A 21,023-nucleotide genomic window follows, 5' to 3' on the forward strand; every position below is an offset into this window, starting at 1 on the left:
ATAATCCAGGCTTTAAATACACGTCATATTTTGAATGACAATGCACTCATAAATGGTTACATAGCACATTTTTTTATTGTAATGGTTTTTAAAATAGGGACAAAATATACCAGAGGAACAGTCAAACTCATAGATTAAAAACAAACTGACAATGCAATGGCTAAAAATAAAAAGACAAACAGACAAATAATAGTACAGAAGACACAACATAGAAAACTGAAGACTAAGCAACACGAATCCCACCAAAATCTGTAACGTTATTTATAATTTGAAGTTGTTTACATGCATTCAAACCTTGAAAACTATAGTATCCACACATGAAAAATCAAACTTTCGCACTCATTTTCAAAAATATTTCATACATATTTATTACATTTCTAATTTCTCTCTCTCACAAATTCTTCATTTCATCTTCCATATCCACTTTTATATCTAATATGGACTTATTTTGTTTGGATGCTTTTTCTTATATCGATAATAAAGACAATATAGCGCAAGAATAAAAATCGACAGAAATGAATATCTAAATATCTTTGTGTTAGAAGAAAGTTCGATTTCTTCCGTTATCTCTTGATTTTGAATCCATGGACCCCAATATCCCTCATGGTATTTCGGATCGGCCATGAAGTCATTTTCAGGATAAAAGCAAGGTACCGAAGTCAATGCAAATTTTGCCAACATATCAAGTAAATCTGTAACAACTTCTGGTCTTTTTGTAGATAAATCATGTTTTTCATATGGGTCAATTTCAATGTTAAAAAGCCAAACGTTTTTATCATCTGGCCTTTCATACAGTTTATTCTGGTTCTGTCCTCGAATTGAAGTATATATCCACGATCCATTTCCTACAATATATCGAGAAGGTTTATAATCTTGCTTTTTTATTCAGACTTTGCTGTCAATTTCTCTGGCTTCGTTATTAAATTACACAAATGTTCCCTTGACCATAATTTTGTTTTGTTGGTATGAGGAGACAGAAGCTTGCCCCGAATTTATTACATATAATTAAAAGCATCAATGAACAAATACAAAACTATGCAGTCAACATATGCAGTCGAAACAACAATAGACAGAAGAGAAAGACTAAGCATATAGCTCATAAAAAATCTCGAATCCTCGAATTCATGACTATATCATTTGTAAGACAACTAAATTGCCCATCGAACTCTGGACAGTGGTTACATAGAAAGGTGAATCCGATGGACACCACTTTTGATTTCCTTCGACATTAGTGGAATTTTGTCCTTTTGTCATTGTGTTTGTACATTGCCAATGATAATAAATACATAAAAACTGGCTACTGACGAAAATTTTGGTAAATTGTTTACTTAATCAATAAATAGAACTTTTTTAGGTTCATACCTGGATCGCCTGTAATAATTTTCCATTCATTATGTCGAAGTGCAGCTCTTTCTCTAGTATCAAACTGATTATCAGATGTTCGTTCTCCAGCATGGGAAAATAATGGATCAATGTTGTGTAGAATAGTATTTCGTTGACTCTGTTCACCGTAACTAGTTAAAAACATATGCACTACGTTATTGCATTCTGCATACCAATACACCATTTTTAAAGTATGACAAAACTAGACCAATTTAATCCAATTTTATTCCAATTGTAACGATTTTGATTTAAAATAAATGCATCTATGTTTATCTGTTGGTCATCATTGTTTAGATTAAAAATTCATTTACTAGTTTTTCTTTCAGTTTTTAGCATTACATTGTAAATGGTAATAATTTTACTGCAAAAGATAATGCATATTTATTCAGTTATGATAGAAAAATATTTGAAAATTCAAACCATAAAACTAACATTGACAATCGGATGAAACAAAAATGGACAAAACTATAGCCAAACCTAGACAAAAACCAAAGAGAATTTTAACTGTCGGTAAAGATTGATAAAGCGAATAGTATGTTTATTTGATTCCCAACTTATTTTCTTTGTATTTAAAAAGGTCTTTCAATTTTGATTTGATATAACATTTTACAATGTGAAGCACAATCAAAACATCTTTCATAACTCAATTATATCAAACATAATCTTGGATAAAGACCTACAAAAATCTGTACATGTTGTGACCAAAAATAAATCGATTAGAACAAATTCATTTACTAGTTTTATGGAATAGAGAATGAGAACGGGGAATGTTTCAAAGAGACAACAACCCTGTCATAGAGCAGGAATCAGCCCAAAGCCACCAACTGGTATTCAACGCAGAGAGGAAAATTCATGCATTTAATTAAAAAAAGGCTTGATTGTAACTTCACTTAGACTCAGGCATGAATGAAAATTCACCTGGTATCGAAACCATTCTATGATTGATTTCAAAGGGACAGATATTGTTGACATTACAAGTTGTGAGAAACAATGAGCAACTTAGACAAGTTAGAATAACTATCCAGTATATCATGCTCTAAATCCTAATTATTAAAAGTTGTGAAGAAATATAACAGAGACATATCAATTCCTAAACAAAGCGGTGTTAAAGCACATATAGATAGGATATCTATAAGTAATTGTTTTGCAAATTTGGGAAGGCCGTACGGTGACCTTTAGTTGTTAACTTTTATGTCATTTGAGTTCTGGTGGAGAGTTGTTCATTTGTATACCCTACCACTTGTAAATAGGATGTCAATAGGTATTTGTTTTTCTCATTGTTGAAGGTTTAATGGTGACCTTAATTGTTAACTTCTATATCATTTGGTCTCTGGTAAAGAATTGTGTTTATTGGTTAATCATATCAAATTTTCTCATGATATAAAATAGAAGGTGTGATATGACTGCCAATGAGACAACTCACCACAAGAGACCAAAATGACACAGAAATTACAAACTTTAGATCACCGTACGGCCTTAAACAAGAGCAAAGTCCATACCTTATAGTCAGCTATAAAAGGACACGAAATGACAATGTAAAACAATTCAAACGAGAAAACTAAAGGCCTTATTTATCTACAAAACATGAACTATACACAAAAAGTTAACACATAAACATACGACAACCACTGAATTACAGACTCCTGACTTGGGACGGACACTTACGTATCAATCATACATTAGCTTTTTATCTTAAATTGTTCAAATGTCGTTTACGAACATATCAGATTATGGGTAACATTTCACATTTGAAAGATTGTATGCCTGCTGCCATGATTTACAAGCTTTTTTTGACTGAAACAGATGAATGTTTCGTAAGAATATGATATCGTGACTCAATTAAGTTGTAAGCAGAGTTTTTGCCTTTTAAAAGACAAACAAATTTCATTTAGAGATTTTAATCTCACTTCGGTGATTTTGATAAAGTATATTAACACGCGTTGGTGAAGTACAAGCGTTATATGTTAAGATAATGGCCACATTAACAAACACTCCATACCTTATTGTTCTCCACTGGTCCACACCGTCAAGCGGATTCGTTCTTGTCAATGATCCATTTGCAAGATTAATTAATGTTGGAAACCAATCAGAAATATGGATTAGTTCTTTTGAAATGGCGCCTTTCTTTTGTATCATTTGACCATGAACAAATCCAACAGCTTTGACACCTCCTTCCCACAGGGAACCTTTCCAGCCCCTTAATGGCCAGTTGTCTCCACCGTACAACACTTGTCCTCCATTGTCTGTGAAACATAAAATTATATCATGTGCAAGTCTGAACATTTCTTTTGAAAAGGAGGTGGGGAGTTTTTGGGGATAATTGTATTTCCGAACGTTATGAATAATCTTTTATACCACTAGATGTATATATTTGTACTAATAGTCTATTCTCGCATATGTACCAGAAATAGGTAACCGGAATCTCAAAAAAAAAAATAGTGGACTATACAACATATCACACCAACCACCACAAGTTGGACTTTCTCTTTGTCTTATTAATATCAATGCTCTGTAACCACCAACCAAGTTGCGGCACGCATAGTCTCAGATTTTCTTGAAATTTGGTTTGTTGATCGATAAACAGAAAAGAAATATGTGGACAAACAATTTGTTTACGCCCCCGTTTCCATGGTAACGGGTCCCCTTGGATTTTGACCCAAAAATGCATATTTTGACGAACAAAAATGGTATATTTAGAGCAGTTATCATGCAAACATGTCAAGTTTTAAAAACATTTTGACTTTTGTTCATTAAAAATAACACTTTATGAGTAAGATGAAAGATAAAAATCATTTTTGGCAAAATTGGAAGAAGGAAACAGCACTGATTTAAAGAGTGGAGTTTTCGATGTATTCAAGAAAGCAAATTATAGGCATTTTGCATGACATAATTTTAAATTTTTGCATCCACAACAAATGATACTAGGGTAATAAATGTAAACTATCACTGTTGCCTAGGTATAATTTATCAATAAAGGTTTGGGAAATCGGTTGATAGGGTGGTTGCTATTGGAATATAAAAGCGTCATTTTTGGTATTTTGTAATAGAATTTTCACATTGTTATTAAAATAGCTTTAAAACAGTGACAGATACAAAATAAAAATCACTTGGGACATGTTGTACATTCAATGACCTGAAAGTTGACCTAAAGGTCAAAGGTTATTGATTACACTCATATGCGTCAAAGCTTAGCGAAAGGTAGTGCGACGTAATCAGTCAAACAAACTTTATTAGATTAACTCGTAAAGGAACGGTCGTTTTCATTGGTCAATTCAAACCTTCGACCTCACACCTGTGAAAATAGAACACGCGTACTATAAGTTAAATGGACTGATCAGTATTCACGTAGCCGGTCAAGGTTGTTATAACCTTTCATCGTCGTATTCACGTACGTGATTGTGTTCTTGATTATCCCATAGCAATTCTATCTTTTATACATGTGCATGTAAAATTCATTGAATTCATAATTTAGTGCAATAGTAAAATTTTAAAACTTATTAGTATCAGGTTTCACATGGAAATATTTAACTATTCAACTGTGTTCTAATTTGGTTCTGAATTAAGAGATCTTCCGTTTTATTTTGATGGGAGGGGGACTTGGATGAAACATTTTGTTCCTTTTTTTTGGTTGTAATCTCTGTCGTGTCTTTTTATTTTTCGGTCTATTTGGTCCTGCCTTATTTTATTTGTCCGGATTGTTTTTTACATAAATCGTCATCCGGTCTTTTTTTGCCAAGTTGCTCATCCTGCCTTTTCATATCTTTCGCAAGTTTTAGGTATTCGACTAAGAAAAGTGTGATTTTTTTTCTTGAGAAAAAAATCCGGAATTCTAAGTAAATTCAGAACATGTAACCAACCATACTTTTTTTGTTTAGAGAAAAATGGAGGTGGCAAACCATGGCCCAGTGGAAGGAATATACTTTATAAACTCCAGCAATATAATTTATGAAATTAATAATTAACTGTTTTGCTATTCTCGGTTGAAAAACGAACGTAAATTATATATTGTAAATATTTAAATAGTTACATAGAAAACAATCAGTTTTTAAAAGCGTGTTTATTTATTAAATGTATTGATAAAAAGCCGGTGGGTCTCTACTTGGACATGCATTCAGTCATCCTCCTTAGTAGGTTCATAATATTTCGATTCTCAGTTTATCTTACATATATGATTTTGTATTTCATTTTAAATACGCATGCATACTACACGTCACTTTGGGGGATAGTTCAACTATTTTTTCGGTATGAAATTAAAAGATAAGTTTTCAGCCAATTGAAATCGAAAAAAGTACATTTACATTGTTCCTTATAAACTAGTCTACGATATTTCTTAAAACTATTTATTATTTTAATTAGTTCCACACATACAAAAGAAAAACCTTCACCGATGTAACAAATCAATCCTTTTTACACCAACATGCCTTCACTGACTTCATTTGAATTTCGTGGTGACCATGATAGTACATTGCATACTACGTCTTCATTCATGTGCACAAATGATACGATTATTGTTGCTTTGTTTCTATTTTTCGGGGATAATTTGCTCCGTAAATGATACGTAATTTCTGAATGAACAAACGTTTAGGCTACTGCAAGTGTAACGTTCTACCGCAGTACCGGTGTGTTCGTTTTATGGCATGAAAACACTATAAGAGGAATGTGAAAACCATCATAAATTATTTTAATCATTGTAATGGATCAGTATTATGAGATACTTATTATAAGTAACTACAACATTGGAAGAAATTAAAGTGGTCCGTATAAAAACGGCACATGTTTATCCATATATTTTTCATAATGTGGTACAAGATAATTATGTTGCTGCGGTATAATATTTCGACACAACTATTTGAAATTCACAACTCATTTATTTAATTCTTTTGATCATAGATTTGTAAACTATGCATTGTCAAATCCTTGTTTTTACATTCGTAGTAACATAGTACATTCCATAGTCAGTCACCTGTATCAATTCACGTACACACTACGATTGTGGATTGTATTTGAATCTTTCGGCCAATGAAATGAGACGTTACAAGTTGTTTGTTTGTGGTACGCCAGAATGTCATCAATGAACTATCAAACGCTAAACTTGACTGCATTTCACTGTATTTTGACTTTGACCTTCAATCTTTTTTATTTAAAAAATTAGTAAAATTCAGATACCTTGAAAAAATATTATCCAAAAGATAAGTCATATTAAAGTCAAAAATACACTGACAACGCCATGGTTTAAAAAAGATAAAGACCAAAAGACAAACAGTAGTACACAACACACAGCATATAAAACTAAAGACACGAACCCCACCGTCTGCGATATCACATTTAACTTTTTGCCGTTATGTGTACCTGTTGTGAAGACCACCAATGTGTCTTGCCATAACCCTTTGGACTGGAAAGACTTCACAACATCGCCTATTCCCTCGTCCATTGCCGATGTCATACCTATAACGAAAGAGACAGATTTTTGATGAGAAGACGTATTTCAGGGATTTTGATGTGTTGCTGTATCATGGCATAAAACTATACAATTCGCCCCTTTCATATACAATCTGTATTAAAATTAAAATAAAATATCCAATATACTAGTAAAAGATTTTATTTTGATTGTTATTACACCAATTCTTTAATTTAGCCATGACCATCTAAAACCAGCTTGATTTGACGGACTATAACTGCAAAATGGTACAGCTGCATGAAACATATTAAATATTGAATCTTCTTTTTTTATAACTTCAATTGCAATGAAAACACAAAAAGATGTTTCCCTCATCGGGATTCTTTTTTATAACTTCAATTGCAATGAAAACACAAAAAGATGTTTCCCTCATCGGGATTCTTTTTTATAACTTCAATTGCAAAGAAAACACAAAAAGATGTTTCCCTCATCGGATTTCGACGAATACATCTGAACTATCAGGGCAACCTCGCCTGCTCTGTATCCATCCTGCTACCAATCGAACAACTAGGCTATACAAATATAGCGTTCGTTAGCCGAGTAATGCTTTTATTTGTCGGCTTTGTCTGTATGGTGACAGAGCTAAATGGCTAACTTTTGTAGACCACCTGTGTTTTGTTTGTCGTAAATTCAGTTAATTTTACTTACCACGACTTCACATCAAATTACAATTTTATTATATACATATAAATTACACCATGTATAAAATATATTAAAAAAGGTCAAATGAAATACAGCAAAAGATTCTGAGTATTGCAGTCTTGTGCACGTACGATAAATTAAATCAACCAAAAGCTATATTTACAAGTTTGTATGTGGAATTTTGAAATAAAAGGGCCAACAAGCATGTAAAACAACAATTATCTCCAGTATCAGTTTTTACCTGCATAGATTTTTCTGTCCATATCTTTGATATGTCCGTACTGTTTAAGATACTTGTCTGGAACTTGTAATGGTAAATGAACTGCTTGATAGGACAGGTACATAAATAACGGCTGGCAAAAATGATATTAACATGATAAAAACTAAATGAATAATTGTTTTATAATTGTTTTACATGTTCACATGAACTAAGAACACTTCAATATCATTATATGAAAGGATACAGTACACCTTAATTTCATACAAAGTTAAAACTTTTAATTGAAAAATCTTAAAACCAACCCAATTCACAATAGTCTCTATAAGGTGAATTTTCAATGATTTACAGATTATTTTGTTTTATTTCCCCATAAAATCAATCATTTCAATTTGCTGAATAGCTTTTCCAAATACAGGGTTGAATATGTGTTAAGTGAAACGAACTTTTAAGTATTTATTAAATACAATTGTAGAACATCTGAGTGCTTTAACATCATGTTATTGCTATTTATCAAAAAAAAAAACCTGGAGAATAATTCAAAATTATTTTATGTAACACGATAGTAGAAAGATTGCCCTTATTAACAGATCAAAAACTGAATGAATACTGTTACTTTTTGTTTTCCATGGTTACAATGAAAATTACATGTATTTTATTTTTCATTGTTTTGAACACATAAAGATCAGACAAAACGCATGTTTGCTAGCCTAGGATTGCGAATAGTCCCTACGTGGAGAGGAGTAGACTAGTAAAGAGGAACAATACGTACTTTCTCTGAATCATGTTTTTCCACAATTTCCACAGCTTTCTTGGTGTATAAATTAGTAGAATATTGTCCTCTATATTCATTATTAACTCTCTGAATTCCATCCCTTAGATCAAGTCCATTTATTCCCATTGCAGAGTCATTGTACAGGTAGTGATCGGCTTTTCCATTAAGAATACCTTCAATTGGAAAAATCTTGTTAAACAGTAACACAGAAAGAAATCATGTGTATGACTTTCTTCTTTGATAGAGATAGTTTACATACAATGTTCAATGAGGTGTCTTCCCGATTGTTCCACTTTATGATGTTACAGGAAAAAAGTAAAGACATTTTGTGGGACAATTGGGAAGTTAAAATGTGGGAAAAGTAGGAATTATTTTGATAGTGATTAATTTTTTTTATAGTGTGTTGCAGTTAATTTCAGGTTAATAATCAATGTTACTATATCAAATATAAAAACAAATGAACAAATGATAACATTTACATATTATATCATGAATGACATGAAATATAATATGAAGTCATAAAATTTTAGTCTAAGATGCATGTTTTTTATGGACGTCAAGTTGGTTACTTATTCCCTATTACCTATTCGTTACCTATTCCCTATTCCCTATTCGTTACCTATTCGTTACCTATTCCCTATTCCCTATTCGTTACCTATTCGTTACCTATTCCCTATTCCCTATTCGTTACCTATTCGTTACCTATTCCCTATTCCCTATTCGTTACCTATTCGTTACCTATTCCCTATTCCCTATTCGTTACCTATTCCCTATTCCCTATTCGTTACCTATTCGTTACCTATTCCCTATTCCCTATTCGTTACCTATTCCCTATTCCCTATTCGTTACCTATTCGTTACCTATTCCCTATTCCCTATTCGTTATCTATTCCCTATTCCCTATTCGTTACCTATTCGTTACCTATTCGTTACCTATTCCCTATTCCCTATTCGTTACCTATTCCCTATTCCCTATTCGTTACCTATTCCCTATTCCCTATTCGTTACCTATTCCCTATTCCCTATTCGTTACCTATTCGTTACCTATTCCCTATTCATTACCCCTTCCCTATTCCATATTCGTTACCTATTCGTTACTTATTCCCTATTCCTTATTCGTTACTTATTCGATTTTTAATATCTTTCCCCCTTTTTAATTGTTTATACTCTTATATCTGGTAATAGTTCTAAATTTGTTGAGGTAAAATGATCTTTTTATGACCTATTTATATGTGTTTGTGCTCAACCGATCCTTTTACTTTATGTTCGATACTCATTTGTTCCTTATTTGATTTTTATACGTTCTACCTTTTAACTGCTTTATGTCCGTATGTTTGAAGATGGATCTTGGTTCGAAGGGATGAAATCACCGTGTTAGCGTTTGCACATCGTTTCGGAGCATGCTATTACCTTGTTTAATTCGTTCCATCACTCGCTTATAATTCGCTTATAATACGTGTATCATACGTTGCACCTTTTAAAACATGATTTTCAATTGTTTTGTTGTCTCTGGTGGTAGATTTGGGTTCTTAGAGGTGATATAACTCTATAAGCGCATATGTACCTGTTCCAGCGCTCGAATAATACCCTGTTAAATATTCGTTACTTATTCGCTTTTAATACGTTTGTTGTACGTTGCACCTTTTAGAAAAGGATTTTCAATTGTGTTCATATCTCTGGTGGTAACAATGTGTTCGTATAGATTAAATGACCCTATTAGCGTGCATGTACCCGTTCCAGCGCTCGGTTAATACCCTGTTACCTATTCATTACCTATTCGTTACTTATTCGCTTTTAATACGTTTGTTGTACGTTGCACCTTTTAGAAAAGGATTTTCAATTGTGTCCATGTCTCTGGTGAAATACCCCTATTAGCGCGTATGTACCCGTTCCAGCGCTCGGATAATACCCTGTTACTTATTCGTTCCTTATTCCTAATGCGCGGGGTAAGTATACGTTGCACCTTGAAATAAATCGTTTTTTAATTGTGTTCATGTCTCTGGTGGTAACAATGTGTTCTTAGAGACGAAATGACCCTATTAGAGCGCATGTAACCGTTCCAGCGCTCGGTTAATACCCTGTTACCTATTCGTTACCTATTCGTTACCTATTCACTTATAATACGTTTGTTGTACGTTGCACCTTTTAGAAAAGGATTTTCAATTGTGTCCATGTCTCTGGTGGTAACAATGTGTTCTTAGAGATTAAATGACCCTATTAGCGTGCATGTACCCGTTCCAGCGCTCGGTTAATACCCTGTTACCTATTCATTACCTATTCGTTACTTATTCGCTTTTAATACGTTTGTTGTACGTTGCACCTTTTAGAAAAGGATTTTCAATTGTGTCCATGTCTCTGGTGGTAACAATGTGTTTTTAGAGATGAAATAACCCTATTAGCGCGCATGTACCCGTTCCAGCGCTCAGTTAATACCCTGTTACCTATTCGTTACCTATTCGTTACCTATTCACTTATAATACGTTTGTTGTACGTTGCACCTTTTAGAAAAGGATTTTCAATTGTGTCCATGTCTCTGGTGGTAACAATGTGTTCTTAGAGATGAAATGACCCTATTAGCGTGCATGTAACCGTTCCAGCGCTCGGTTAATACCCTGTTACCTATTCGTTACCTAATCGTTAACTATTCGTTACCTATTCACTTATAATACGTTTGTTGTACGTTGCACCTTTTAGAAAAGGATTTTCAATTGTGTTCATGTCTCTGGTGGCAACAATGTGTTCTTAGAGATGAAATGACCCTATTAGCGCGTATGTACCCGTTCCAGCGCCCAGTTAATACCCTGCTACTTATTCGTTACTTATTCGGCTATAATACGTTTGTTATAAGTTGCAACTTTTAGAAAAGGATTTTCAATTGTGTCCATGTCTCTGGTGGTAACAATGTGTTCTTAGAGATGAAATGACCCTATTAGCGCGTATGTAACCGTTCCAGCGCTCGGTTAATACCCTGTTACTTATTCGTTATTTATTCGCTGATAATACGTTTGTTGTACGTTGCACCTTTTAGAAAAGGATTTTCAATTGTGTTTATGTCTCTGGTGGTAAGAATGTGTTTAGAGATAAAATGACCCTATTAGCGCGCATGTACCCGTTCCAGCGCTCGGTTAATACCCTGTTACTTATTTGTTACCTATTCGTTACTTATTCCCTATTCCCTATGCGTTACCTATTCGTAACTTATTCGATTTTTGATATCCTCACCCTTTTTAATTTTTGTCGAGCCTGCAACTTTAATTGCAGAAAGCTCGACATAAGGATAGTAATGCGGCGGCGGCGGCTACGGCGGCTACGGCGGCGGCGGTGTTAGCTAACTTTTTAAAAACTTTATATTTTAGAAGGTGGAAGAACTGGATGCTTCATACTTTGTATATGGATGCCTCATGTTACGAAGTTTCTGTCAGTCACATGTCAAATGTCCTTGACCTCATTTTCATGGTTCAGTGACCACTTGAAAAAAAGTTAAGATTTTTTGTAATGTTGAATTCTCTCTTATTTTAAGTAATAGGATAGTTATATTTGGTATGTGCGTACCTTGTAAGGTCCTCATGCCCGTCAGACAGTTTTCACTAAACCTCGACCTCATTTCATGGATCAGTGAACAAGGTTAAGTTTTGGTGGTTAAGTCCATATCTCAGATACTATAAGCAATAGGGCAAGTATATTCGGTGTATGGAAGGACTGTAAGGTGTCCATGTCCAACTGGCAGGTGTCATCTGACCTTGACCTTATTTTCATGGTTCAGTGGTTATAGTTAAGTTTTTGTGTTTTGGTCTCTTTTTCTCATACTTTACACAATAGATCTACAATATTTGTTGTATGGAATGATTGTAAGGTGTACATGTCTAGCGTGCAGATGTCATCTGACCTTGACCTCATTTTCATGGTTCAGTGGTCAAAGTTAAGTTTTTGAGTTTTGGTCTTTTTATCTAATACTATATGCTATAAGTCAACTATATTTGGTGTATGGAAATATTATATGATCTGTATGTCAGTCGCGCAGGTTTTATTTGACCTCGACCTCATTTTCACGGTTCATTGCTCAGTGTTAAGTTTTTGTGTTTTGGTCTATTTTTCTTTAACTATAAGTAAGAGGTCAACTATATTTGTTGTATGAAAGCATTGTTAGCTGTACATGTCTGTCTGGCATGTTTCATCTGACCTTGACCTCATTTTCATTGTTCATTGGTCTTTGTTATCTTGGTTAATGTTAAGTTATGTGACAGTTGTTATAACGCTTTATACTTAAGACTATCAACATAATATCAATGATTAGTAAAGAAGGCGAGACATTTCAGCGTGTGCACTCTTGTTTATATTCTTATCTCTTGTTATAGATCTAAATTTGTTGAGGTAAAATGACCTTTTTATGACCTATTTATATGTGTTTGTGCTCAACCGATCCTGTTGCTTTATGTTAGATACTTATTTGTTTATTATTTGATTTTTATACGTTCTACCTTTTAAATGTTTTATATTCGTATGTTTGAAGATCTGGTTCTTGGTTCGAAGAGGTGAAATCACCTTTTAAAACTTTACGACAAAAGAGATGATTTCAGCTTTCCAATTGTGAACTTTCAAGTAGCAACATTCCAGCAGCATCTGCATACGGGGTATATATCTCCCAATTGATACGATATTCCCGTGCTTGCATTTCCTATCATGATTTTCTTGATAGAGGGTTGCTGCTCACAAGGAAGCTATTAAACCAAGAGTTCCAAATGGTGAAGTTGAAATCATCCTTTCGTAAATTTTACGGACGCCATCACGAGTTGGTTGACCGTTATGGAATAACCGTTTCACAAATGATATCGGATATGTTCCTTACGTCGTAACTACAATTCCCTTCCCTTTCATGAATGTGACCTATCGAATTAGACTATTTACCGGATTAAAATTTTGTAATCACATAAGCAACACGACGGGTGCCACATGTGGAACAGGATCTGCTTACCCTTCCGGAGCACCTGAGATCACCCCTAGTTTTTGGTGGGGTTCGTGTTGTTTATTCTTTAGTTTTCTATGTTGTGTCATGTTTACTATTGTTTTTCTGTTTGTCTTTTTCATTTTTAGCCATGGCGTTGTCAGTTTGTTTTAGATTTATGAGTTTGACTGTCCCTTTGGTATCTTTCGTCCCTCTTTTAGCGCTTGTATAAAAATGAAAATTTTAGAAAATGATTTTCAATTGTGTTCTTGTCTCTGGCGGTAACTATGTGTTCTTAGAGATGAATTAACCCTATTAGCGTGTATGTACCCGTTCCAGCGCTCGGTTTATACCCTGTAACTTATTCGTTCCTTAATCGCTTTTAATACGCGTGGTATACGTTGCACCTTGGAATAAGAAGTAACGAATAAGTAACAAGGTATAAGCCGAGCGCTGGAACGGGTACATACGCGCTAAAAGGGTTATTTCATCTCTAAGAACACATTGTTACCACCTGAGACATCAACACAAATGAAAATCTTTTTCTAAAAGGTGCAACGTACAACAAACGTATTATAAGCGAATAAGTAACGAATAGGTAACAGGGTACTAACCGAGCGCTGGAACGGGTACATGCGCGCTAATAGGGTCATTTCATCTCTAAGAACACATTGTTACCACCAGAGACATGAACACAATTGAAAAACAATTTATTTCAAGGTGCAACGTATACCCTGCGCATTAAAAGCGAATAAGTAACGAATAAGTAACCGGGTATTATCCGAGCGCTGGAACGGGTACATACGCGCTAATAGGGGTATTTCATCTATAAGAACACATTATTATCACCAGAGATATGAACACAATTGAAAATCCTTTTCTGAAAGGTGCAACGTACAACAAACGTATTAAAAGCGAATAAGTAACGAATAGGTAACGAATAGGTAACAGGGTATTAACCGAGTGCTGGAACGGGTACATGCACGCTAATAGGGTCATTTAATCTCTAAGAACACATTGTTACCACCAGAGACATGGACACAATTGAAAATCCTTTTCTAAAAGGTGCAACGTACAACAAACGTATTATAAGTGAATAGGTAACGAATAGGTAACGAATAGGTAACAGGGTACTAACCGAGCGCTGGAACGGGTACATGCGCTCTAATAGGGTCATTTCATCTTTAAGAACACATTGTTACCACCAGAAACATGAACACAATTAAAAAACGATTTATTTCAAGGTGCAACGTATACTTACCCCGCGCATTAAAAGCGAATAAGGAACGAATAAGTAACAGGGTATTATCCAAGCGCTGGAACGGGTACATACGCGCTAATAGGGTCATTATATCTCTAAGAACACATTGTTACCACCAGAGACATGGACACAATTGAAAATCCTTTTCTAAAAGGTGCAACGTAAAACAAACGTACCAAAAGCGAAAAAGTAACGAATTGATAACGAATAGGTAACAGGGTATTAACCGAGCGCTGGAACGGGTACATGCGCGCTAATAGGGTCATTTCATCTCTAAGAACACATTGTTACCACCAGAGACATGGACACAATTGAAAATCCTTTTCTAAAAGGTGCAACGTACAAAAAACGTTTTATAAGTCAATAGGTAACGAATAGGTAAGAGGGTATTAACCGAGCGCTGGAACGGGTACATGCACGCTAATAGGGTCATTTCATCTCTAAGAACACATTGTTACCACCAGAGACATGGACACAATTGAAAATCCTTTTCTAAAAGGTGCAACGTACAACAAACGTATCATAAGTGAATAGGTAACGAATAGGTAACGAATAGGTAACAGGGTATTAACCGAGCGCTGGAACGGATACATGCGCTCTTATAGGGTCATTTCATCTCTAAGAACACATTGTTACCACCAGAGACATGGACACAATTGAAAATCCTTTTCTAAAAGGTGCAACGTACAACAAACGTATTATAAGTGAATAGGTAACGAATATGTAACGAATAGGTAACAGGGTATTAACCGAGCGCTGGAACGGGTACATGCACGCTAATAGGGTCATTTAATCTCTAAGAACACATTGTTACCACCAGAGACATGGACACAATTGAAAATCCTTTTCTAAAAGGTGCAACGTACAACAAACGTATTATAAGTGAATAGGTAACGAATAGGTAACAGGGTATTAACCGAGTGCTGGAACGGGTACATGCGCTCTAATAGGGTCATTTCATCTTTAAGAACACATTGTTACCACCAGAAACATGAACACAATTAAAAAACGATTTATTTCAAGGTGCAACGTATACTTACCCCGCGCATTAAAAGCGAATAAGGAACGAATAAGTAACAGGGTATTATCCAAGCGCTGGAACGGGTACATACGCGCTAATAGGGTCATTATATCTCTAAGAACACATTGTTACCACCAGAGACATGGACACAATTGAAAATCCTTTTCTAAAAGGTGCAACGTACAACAAACGTATCAAAAGCGAAAAAGTAACGAATTGATAACGAATAGGTAACAGGGTATTAACCGAGCGCTGGAACGGGTACATGCACGCTAATAGGGTCATTTCATCTCTAAGAACACATTGTTACCACCAGAGACATAACACAATTGAAAATCCTTTTCTAAAAGGTGCAACGTACAACAAACGTATCATAAGTGAATAGGTAATGAATAGGTAACGAATAGGTAACAGGGTATTAACCGAGCGCTGGAACGGGTACATGCGCTCTTATAGGGTCATTTCATCTCTAAGAACACATTGTTACCACCAGAGACATGGACACAATTGAAAATCCTTTTCTAAAAGGTGCAACGTACAACAAACGTATTATAAGTGAATAGGTAACGAATAGGTAACAGGGTATAAACCGAGCGCTGGAACGGGTACATGCGCGCTAATAGGGTCATTTCATCTCTAAGAACACATTGTTACCACCAGAGACATGGACACAATTGAAAATCCTTTTCTAAAAGGTGCAACATACAACAAACGTATTATAAGTGAATAGGTAACGAATAGGTAACGAATAGGTAACAGGGTATTAACCGAGCGCTGGAACGGGTACATGCGCGCTAACAGGGTCATTTCATCTCTAAGAACACATTGTTACCACCAGAGACATGGACACAATTGAAAATCCTTTTCTAAAAGGTGCAACGTACAACAAACGTATTAAAAGCGAATAAGTAACGAATAGGTAACGAATAGGTAACAGGGTATTAACCGAGCGCTGGAACGGGTACATGCACGCTAATAGGGTCATTTAATCTCTAAGAACACATTGTTACCACCAGAGACATGGACACAATTGAAAATCCTTTTCTAAAAGGTGCAACGTACAACAAACGTATTATAAGTGAATAGGTAACGAATAGGTAACGAATAGGTAACAGGGTATTAACCGAGCGCTGGAACGGGTACATGCGCTCTAATAGGGTCATTTCGTCTCTAAGAACACACTGTTACCACCAGAGACATGAACACAATTAAAAAACGATTTATTTCAAGGTGCAACGTATACTTACCCCGCGCATTAAAAGCGAATAAGGAACGAATAAGTACCAGGGTATTATCCGAGCGCTGGAACGGGTACATACGCGCTAATAGGGGTATTTCATCTATAAGAACACATTATTACCACCAGAGATATGAACGAACGAATTAAACAAGGTAATAGCATGCTCCGAAACGATGTACACCCTGCTAACATGTTTAACCCCACCACATTATGTTAGTATGTGCCTGTCCCTAGACAAGAGCCTGAAATTAAGTAGTTATCGTTTGTTTTTGTGTTACATATTTGTTTTCCGTTTATTTTTTTGTATATGAAATACGGCCGTTAGTTTTGTTGTTTAAATTGTTTGAAATTGTCATGTCTGGGCCTTTTATAGGTGACTACACGGTTTGAGCTATGCTCATTGTTGAAGGCCGTACATTGACCTATAGTTGATAGTTTCTGTGTCATTTTGGTCTATTGTGGGGTGTTGTCTCATTGGCAATCATACTACATCTTTTTTTTATGCAAGCGCTAACACGGTGATTTCATCCCTTCGAACCAAGATCCATCTTCAAACATACGGACATAAAGCAGTTAAAAGGTAGAACGTATAAAAATCAAATAAGGAACAAATGAGTATCGAACATAAAGTAAAAGGATCGGTTGAGCACAAACACATATAAATAGGTCATAAAAAGATCATTTACCTCAACAAATTTAGAACTATTACCAGATATAAGAGTATAAACAATTAAAAAGGGGGAAAGATATTAAAAATCGAATAAGTAACGAATAAGGAATAGGGAATAAGTAACGAATAGGTAACGATAGGGAATAGGGAATAAGTAACGAATAGGTAACGAATAGGGAATAGGGAATAGGCAACAAATAGGGAATAGGGAATAGGTAACGAATAGGTAACGAATAGGAAATAGGGAATAGGTAACGAATAGGTAACGAATAGGGAATAGGGAATAAGTAATCAACTTGACGTCCATATGTTTTTTTTAATAACTGACTGGTATAGTGTATTCTTATGGTGTACTGTTACAACTCTGTCCCTGGTTAGGGGGAGGGTTGACGACTTTAAATAAGTTTAAGCCCCATACATTCTGTATATATGTTACTGTCCCAACTCAGGAGCCTGTAATTTAGTGGTTGTCGTTTGTTGTTGTATAACATTTGTTTTTCGTCCATTATTTTGTCCATAACTTAGGTCTCTAGTGTTTTTTGTTGTATTTGATTTTCATTTTTCATGCACCTCTAATTATGATTTTTTTTTATCCGTTTGTAGTCTTCTATGTTATCAATTATAAATACTCAGCATATCTTCGACCGTTCATAATTTATGTACTCAAAAGTTGTTACGTGTATATATCTTCTTTGGCAAATTTGAATAGTTTTGTATAGACTGTAAACTATTAATAGTGTGACACCCACGTGACACCATGATCATGAGCGCACTGTAACTTAAATTTCGCGACATAAAAAACAGAAAATGCTAATGATTTAACACCAATTCCTCCGATTGAAGAAATGAAGACAAAAGAATTAAAAGTCGACATCTAATTGTGATTATCTAAAAATCTTAAAAAAGGAGGGGTTACTTAGTTTGCTCACGAAGCAGTTTCCTGTTAAATACAAACTTCTTTTGTCATGTTTGTCGTATGCATTATGCCATATCTATGATAAATCATGATCTGGAAAAAGTCATGAACGAGGAAGGAAGGAGTGAAATATGACAAATGAAGTGACACAGATATTTCATAATGGTAAAAAAAGACAAAACATGTTTGAATTGATGGTTTAAGTTTTACCATTTAAAACTTTTGCTTCTTGGCAGCTTACCACAATAAGAAAATGTTCAAAGGAAACGACAGATATGCAGTTACTCATAGAATTTTGTTGCATATAAATGCATGCGAACTTCATAATTAGAATACTTATATTACCCTTTTCTACGTAAAGCTTATTTTCCTTACCATTCGGGGAGGGGGGAACCTAACAATGAATTATTATTAAAAGTACTTACCAAAAAAAGTGTCAAAGCCTCTGTTTGTTGGTAAATACTCCTTTTTGAAGAATCCAAGATGCCATTTACCTACAGCGTGAGTGGAATAGCCAGCTTCCCTCAATTTATCTGCCAAGGTTGGATCTTTAAGCGGAAGCCCGTTTGGCTGCAAAGGCCAAAATATGCCATGTTGAATACCTGTATGTATCTGAAAAAAAGGATTAGTTGCTTATAGTATATGGATGAAGCAACGCTAATAAATTGCGTAAAATGTTGAAATATTTTAAAATGCTATTATGAAATATGTGGAATTAGAGTCGAAGTAGTTCTCTTTTTTCTTCTGTGTAAACTTTGTTCCATTTATTTTCTAGTTAGTTAGTTAGTTAGTTAAGTTAGTTCGGAATGTTTAACGTCTTACAACGCAAAGAAATTCTCTAAGACGGACAGATATAATATATAACTTCCTCCTGAGATTTTCAATATGATAATATGAAGTCAAAAAATGTAGAAACTGTTTTTCGTTCAGTCCTGATGTTGTCTTTTCTGACTTATGTTTTCTATGTCCCTTTGCTAATTTCTTAAAGTATGTTTGTATTTTCGGTCAGTAGTATATGGTTATGCTAACATTTATTTCAATGATCAGTTTCGAATTATTTCACATTTGTTCATACCTGGGCCTAGTATAGCTTACAATGCGGTGGAAAACCCCATTGTGTAAGGATCTTTAAGGTCGAACGGTGACTTTCAGAACTGTTGTCCTTTGGTCTATCGATATTTGTTCAATATCATAAAATAGGCATTCTGATGTTCAGTAGTTGTCGTTTGTTGATGTGGTTTATAAGTGTTTCTCGTTTCTCGTTTTTTTTTTAATATAGATTCGACCGTTGGTTTTCTTGTTTGAATGGTTTTACATTAGTAATTTTTGGGGACCTTTTGTAGCTTGCTGTTCGGTGTGAGCCAAGGTGTTGCAGAATGTAATTTGACCTATAATTGTTTAATTTTATAAATTGTGACTTGGATAGAGAGTTGTCTCATTGGCACTCATACCACATCTTACTATACCTATTCACACTCTGAAATAAACTTATTATATATCATCAAAAACCCATTACTATAGAGCTAAAATATTCAAACTTGCCTTGCATTTATAAATGCAAATGTTAATCAATCGCTTTTATTTTCTTTATTATAAATTGCTCGTTTGTAAACATAAGGTATTTATGGATTTGATTTAATAAATCAAATTACTGTCGATTGTCAAGTTATTTTGCATTGAAAGGAAAATTACTTGCAAATATATTACCATTGATTACCAAAAAAGAATATTTATTTCTCCAAACATTTTGATTTTAACAATATATAGACTGGACGTTATATTTAACATACTTTTTTATAATTAACTAGTTCTGCATATGTATGTTAAGAATACACACTTAATATAGTAATATTGACAAGTAGTGTGTACTGTAATGTTTTGTTATAAAAAAAAAACACAGGTAAATTAACACGTGGCTAAGGTAGTCATAACATCTTACCTGGTATCTACCTGTCATCAATTGTGACCTTGAAGGTGAACAAATCGGCTGGACATAGTAATTCTCTAGTTTGACTCCACCTGCAGCCAGTCTATCTAGAACTGGTGTTTTAATTTCTGATCCATGATATCCAATGTCATTATATCCATAATCGTCGGCAATTATAAACAAAATATGTGGTTGTCGTTTTGTCCTGACTATAGTTGTAAAGCACAATATAGCAAAAGCTATTCGTATCATAATTTAACTTTTTCATTTCGTTGACACGGCATTATTTCTCTGTATTTATAAAAATAGTATCTGACGATGTGCACATATGTCAACGCGTAATGTTTAGTTATGGTTCAATAACCCACACATATAATTGTAAATGTTTGACTTATAATTATGATCAATTATACCAAGTACGTGTTGTATTATGTACACTTATTGGAAGGTGTGTAGAAACAGGGTGCTACATTCATTTATCCTGATCTATCCTGATTTCGGTTGATATCACCAGTTGGTCGATAGTGTATCCAATGTTTCCTTTTGCCTATGTTGACCCGAACAAAATTTTA

The 21,023-nt window shown here is 34.5% G+C and overlaps 1 protein-coding gene across 1 annotated transcript; it reads right to left on the minus strand.

Annotated features, from left to right (window-relative positions):
• Window positions 1-53: 53 nt before the first annotated feature.
• LOC139512427 (arylsulfatase I-like) lies at window positions 54-20,960 on the minus strand. Its single transcript, XM_071300042.1, has 8 exons — window positions 20,464-20,960; window positions 18,950-19,136; window positions 8,473-8,648; window positions 7,725-7,836; window positions 6,733-6,828; window positions 3,383-3,626; window positions 1,363-1,514; window positions 54-845 (listed from the first exon to the last, which is right to left on the minus strand). The coding sequence occupies exons 1-8, from the start codon at window positions 20,701-20,703 to the stop codon at window positions 433-435; spliced, it is 1,620 nt and encodes a 539-aa protein (XP_071156143.1). The 5' UTR covers window positions 20,704-20,960; the 3' UTR covers window positions 54-432.
• Between the last annotated feature and the right edge of the window lie 63 nt (window positions 20,961-21,023).

The sequence above is a fragment of the Mytilus edulis genome, chromosome 2 (assembly GCF_963676685.1).
Source record: "Mytilus edulis chromosome 2, xbMytEdul2.2, whole genome shotgun sequence".
In the NCBI taxonomy this organism is placed as follows: domain Eukaryota; kingdom Metazoa; phylum Mollusca; class Bivalvia; order Mytilida; family Mytilidae; genus Mytilus; species Mytilus edulis.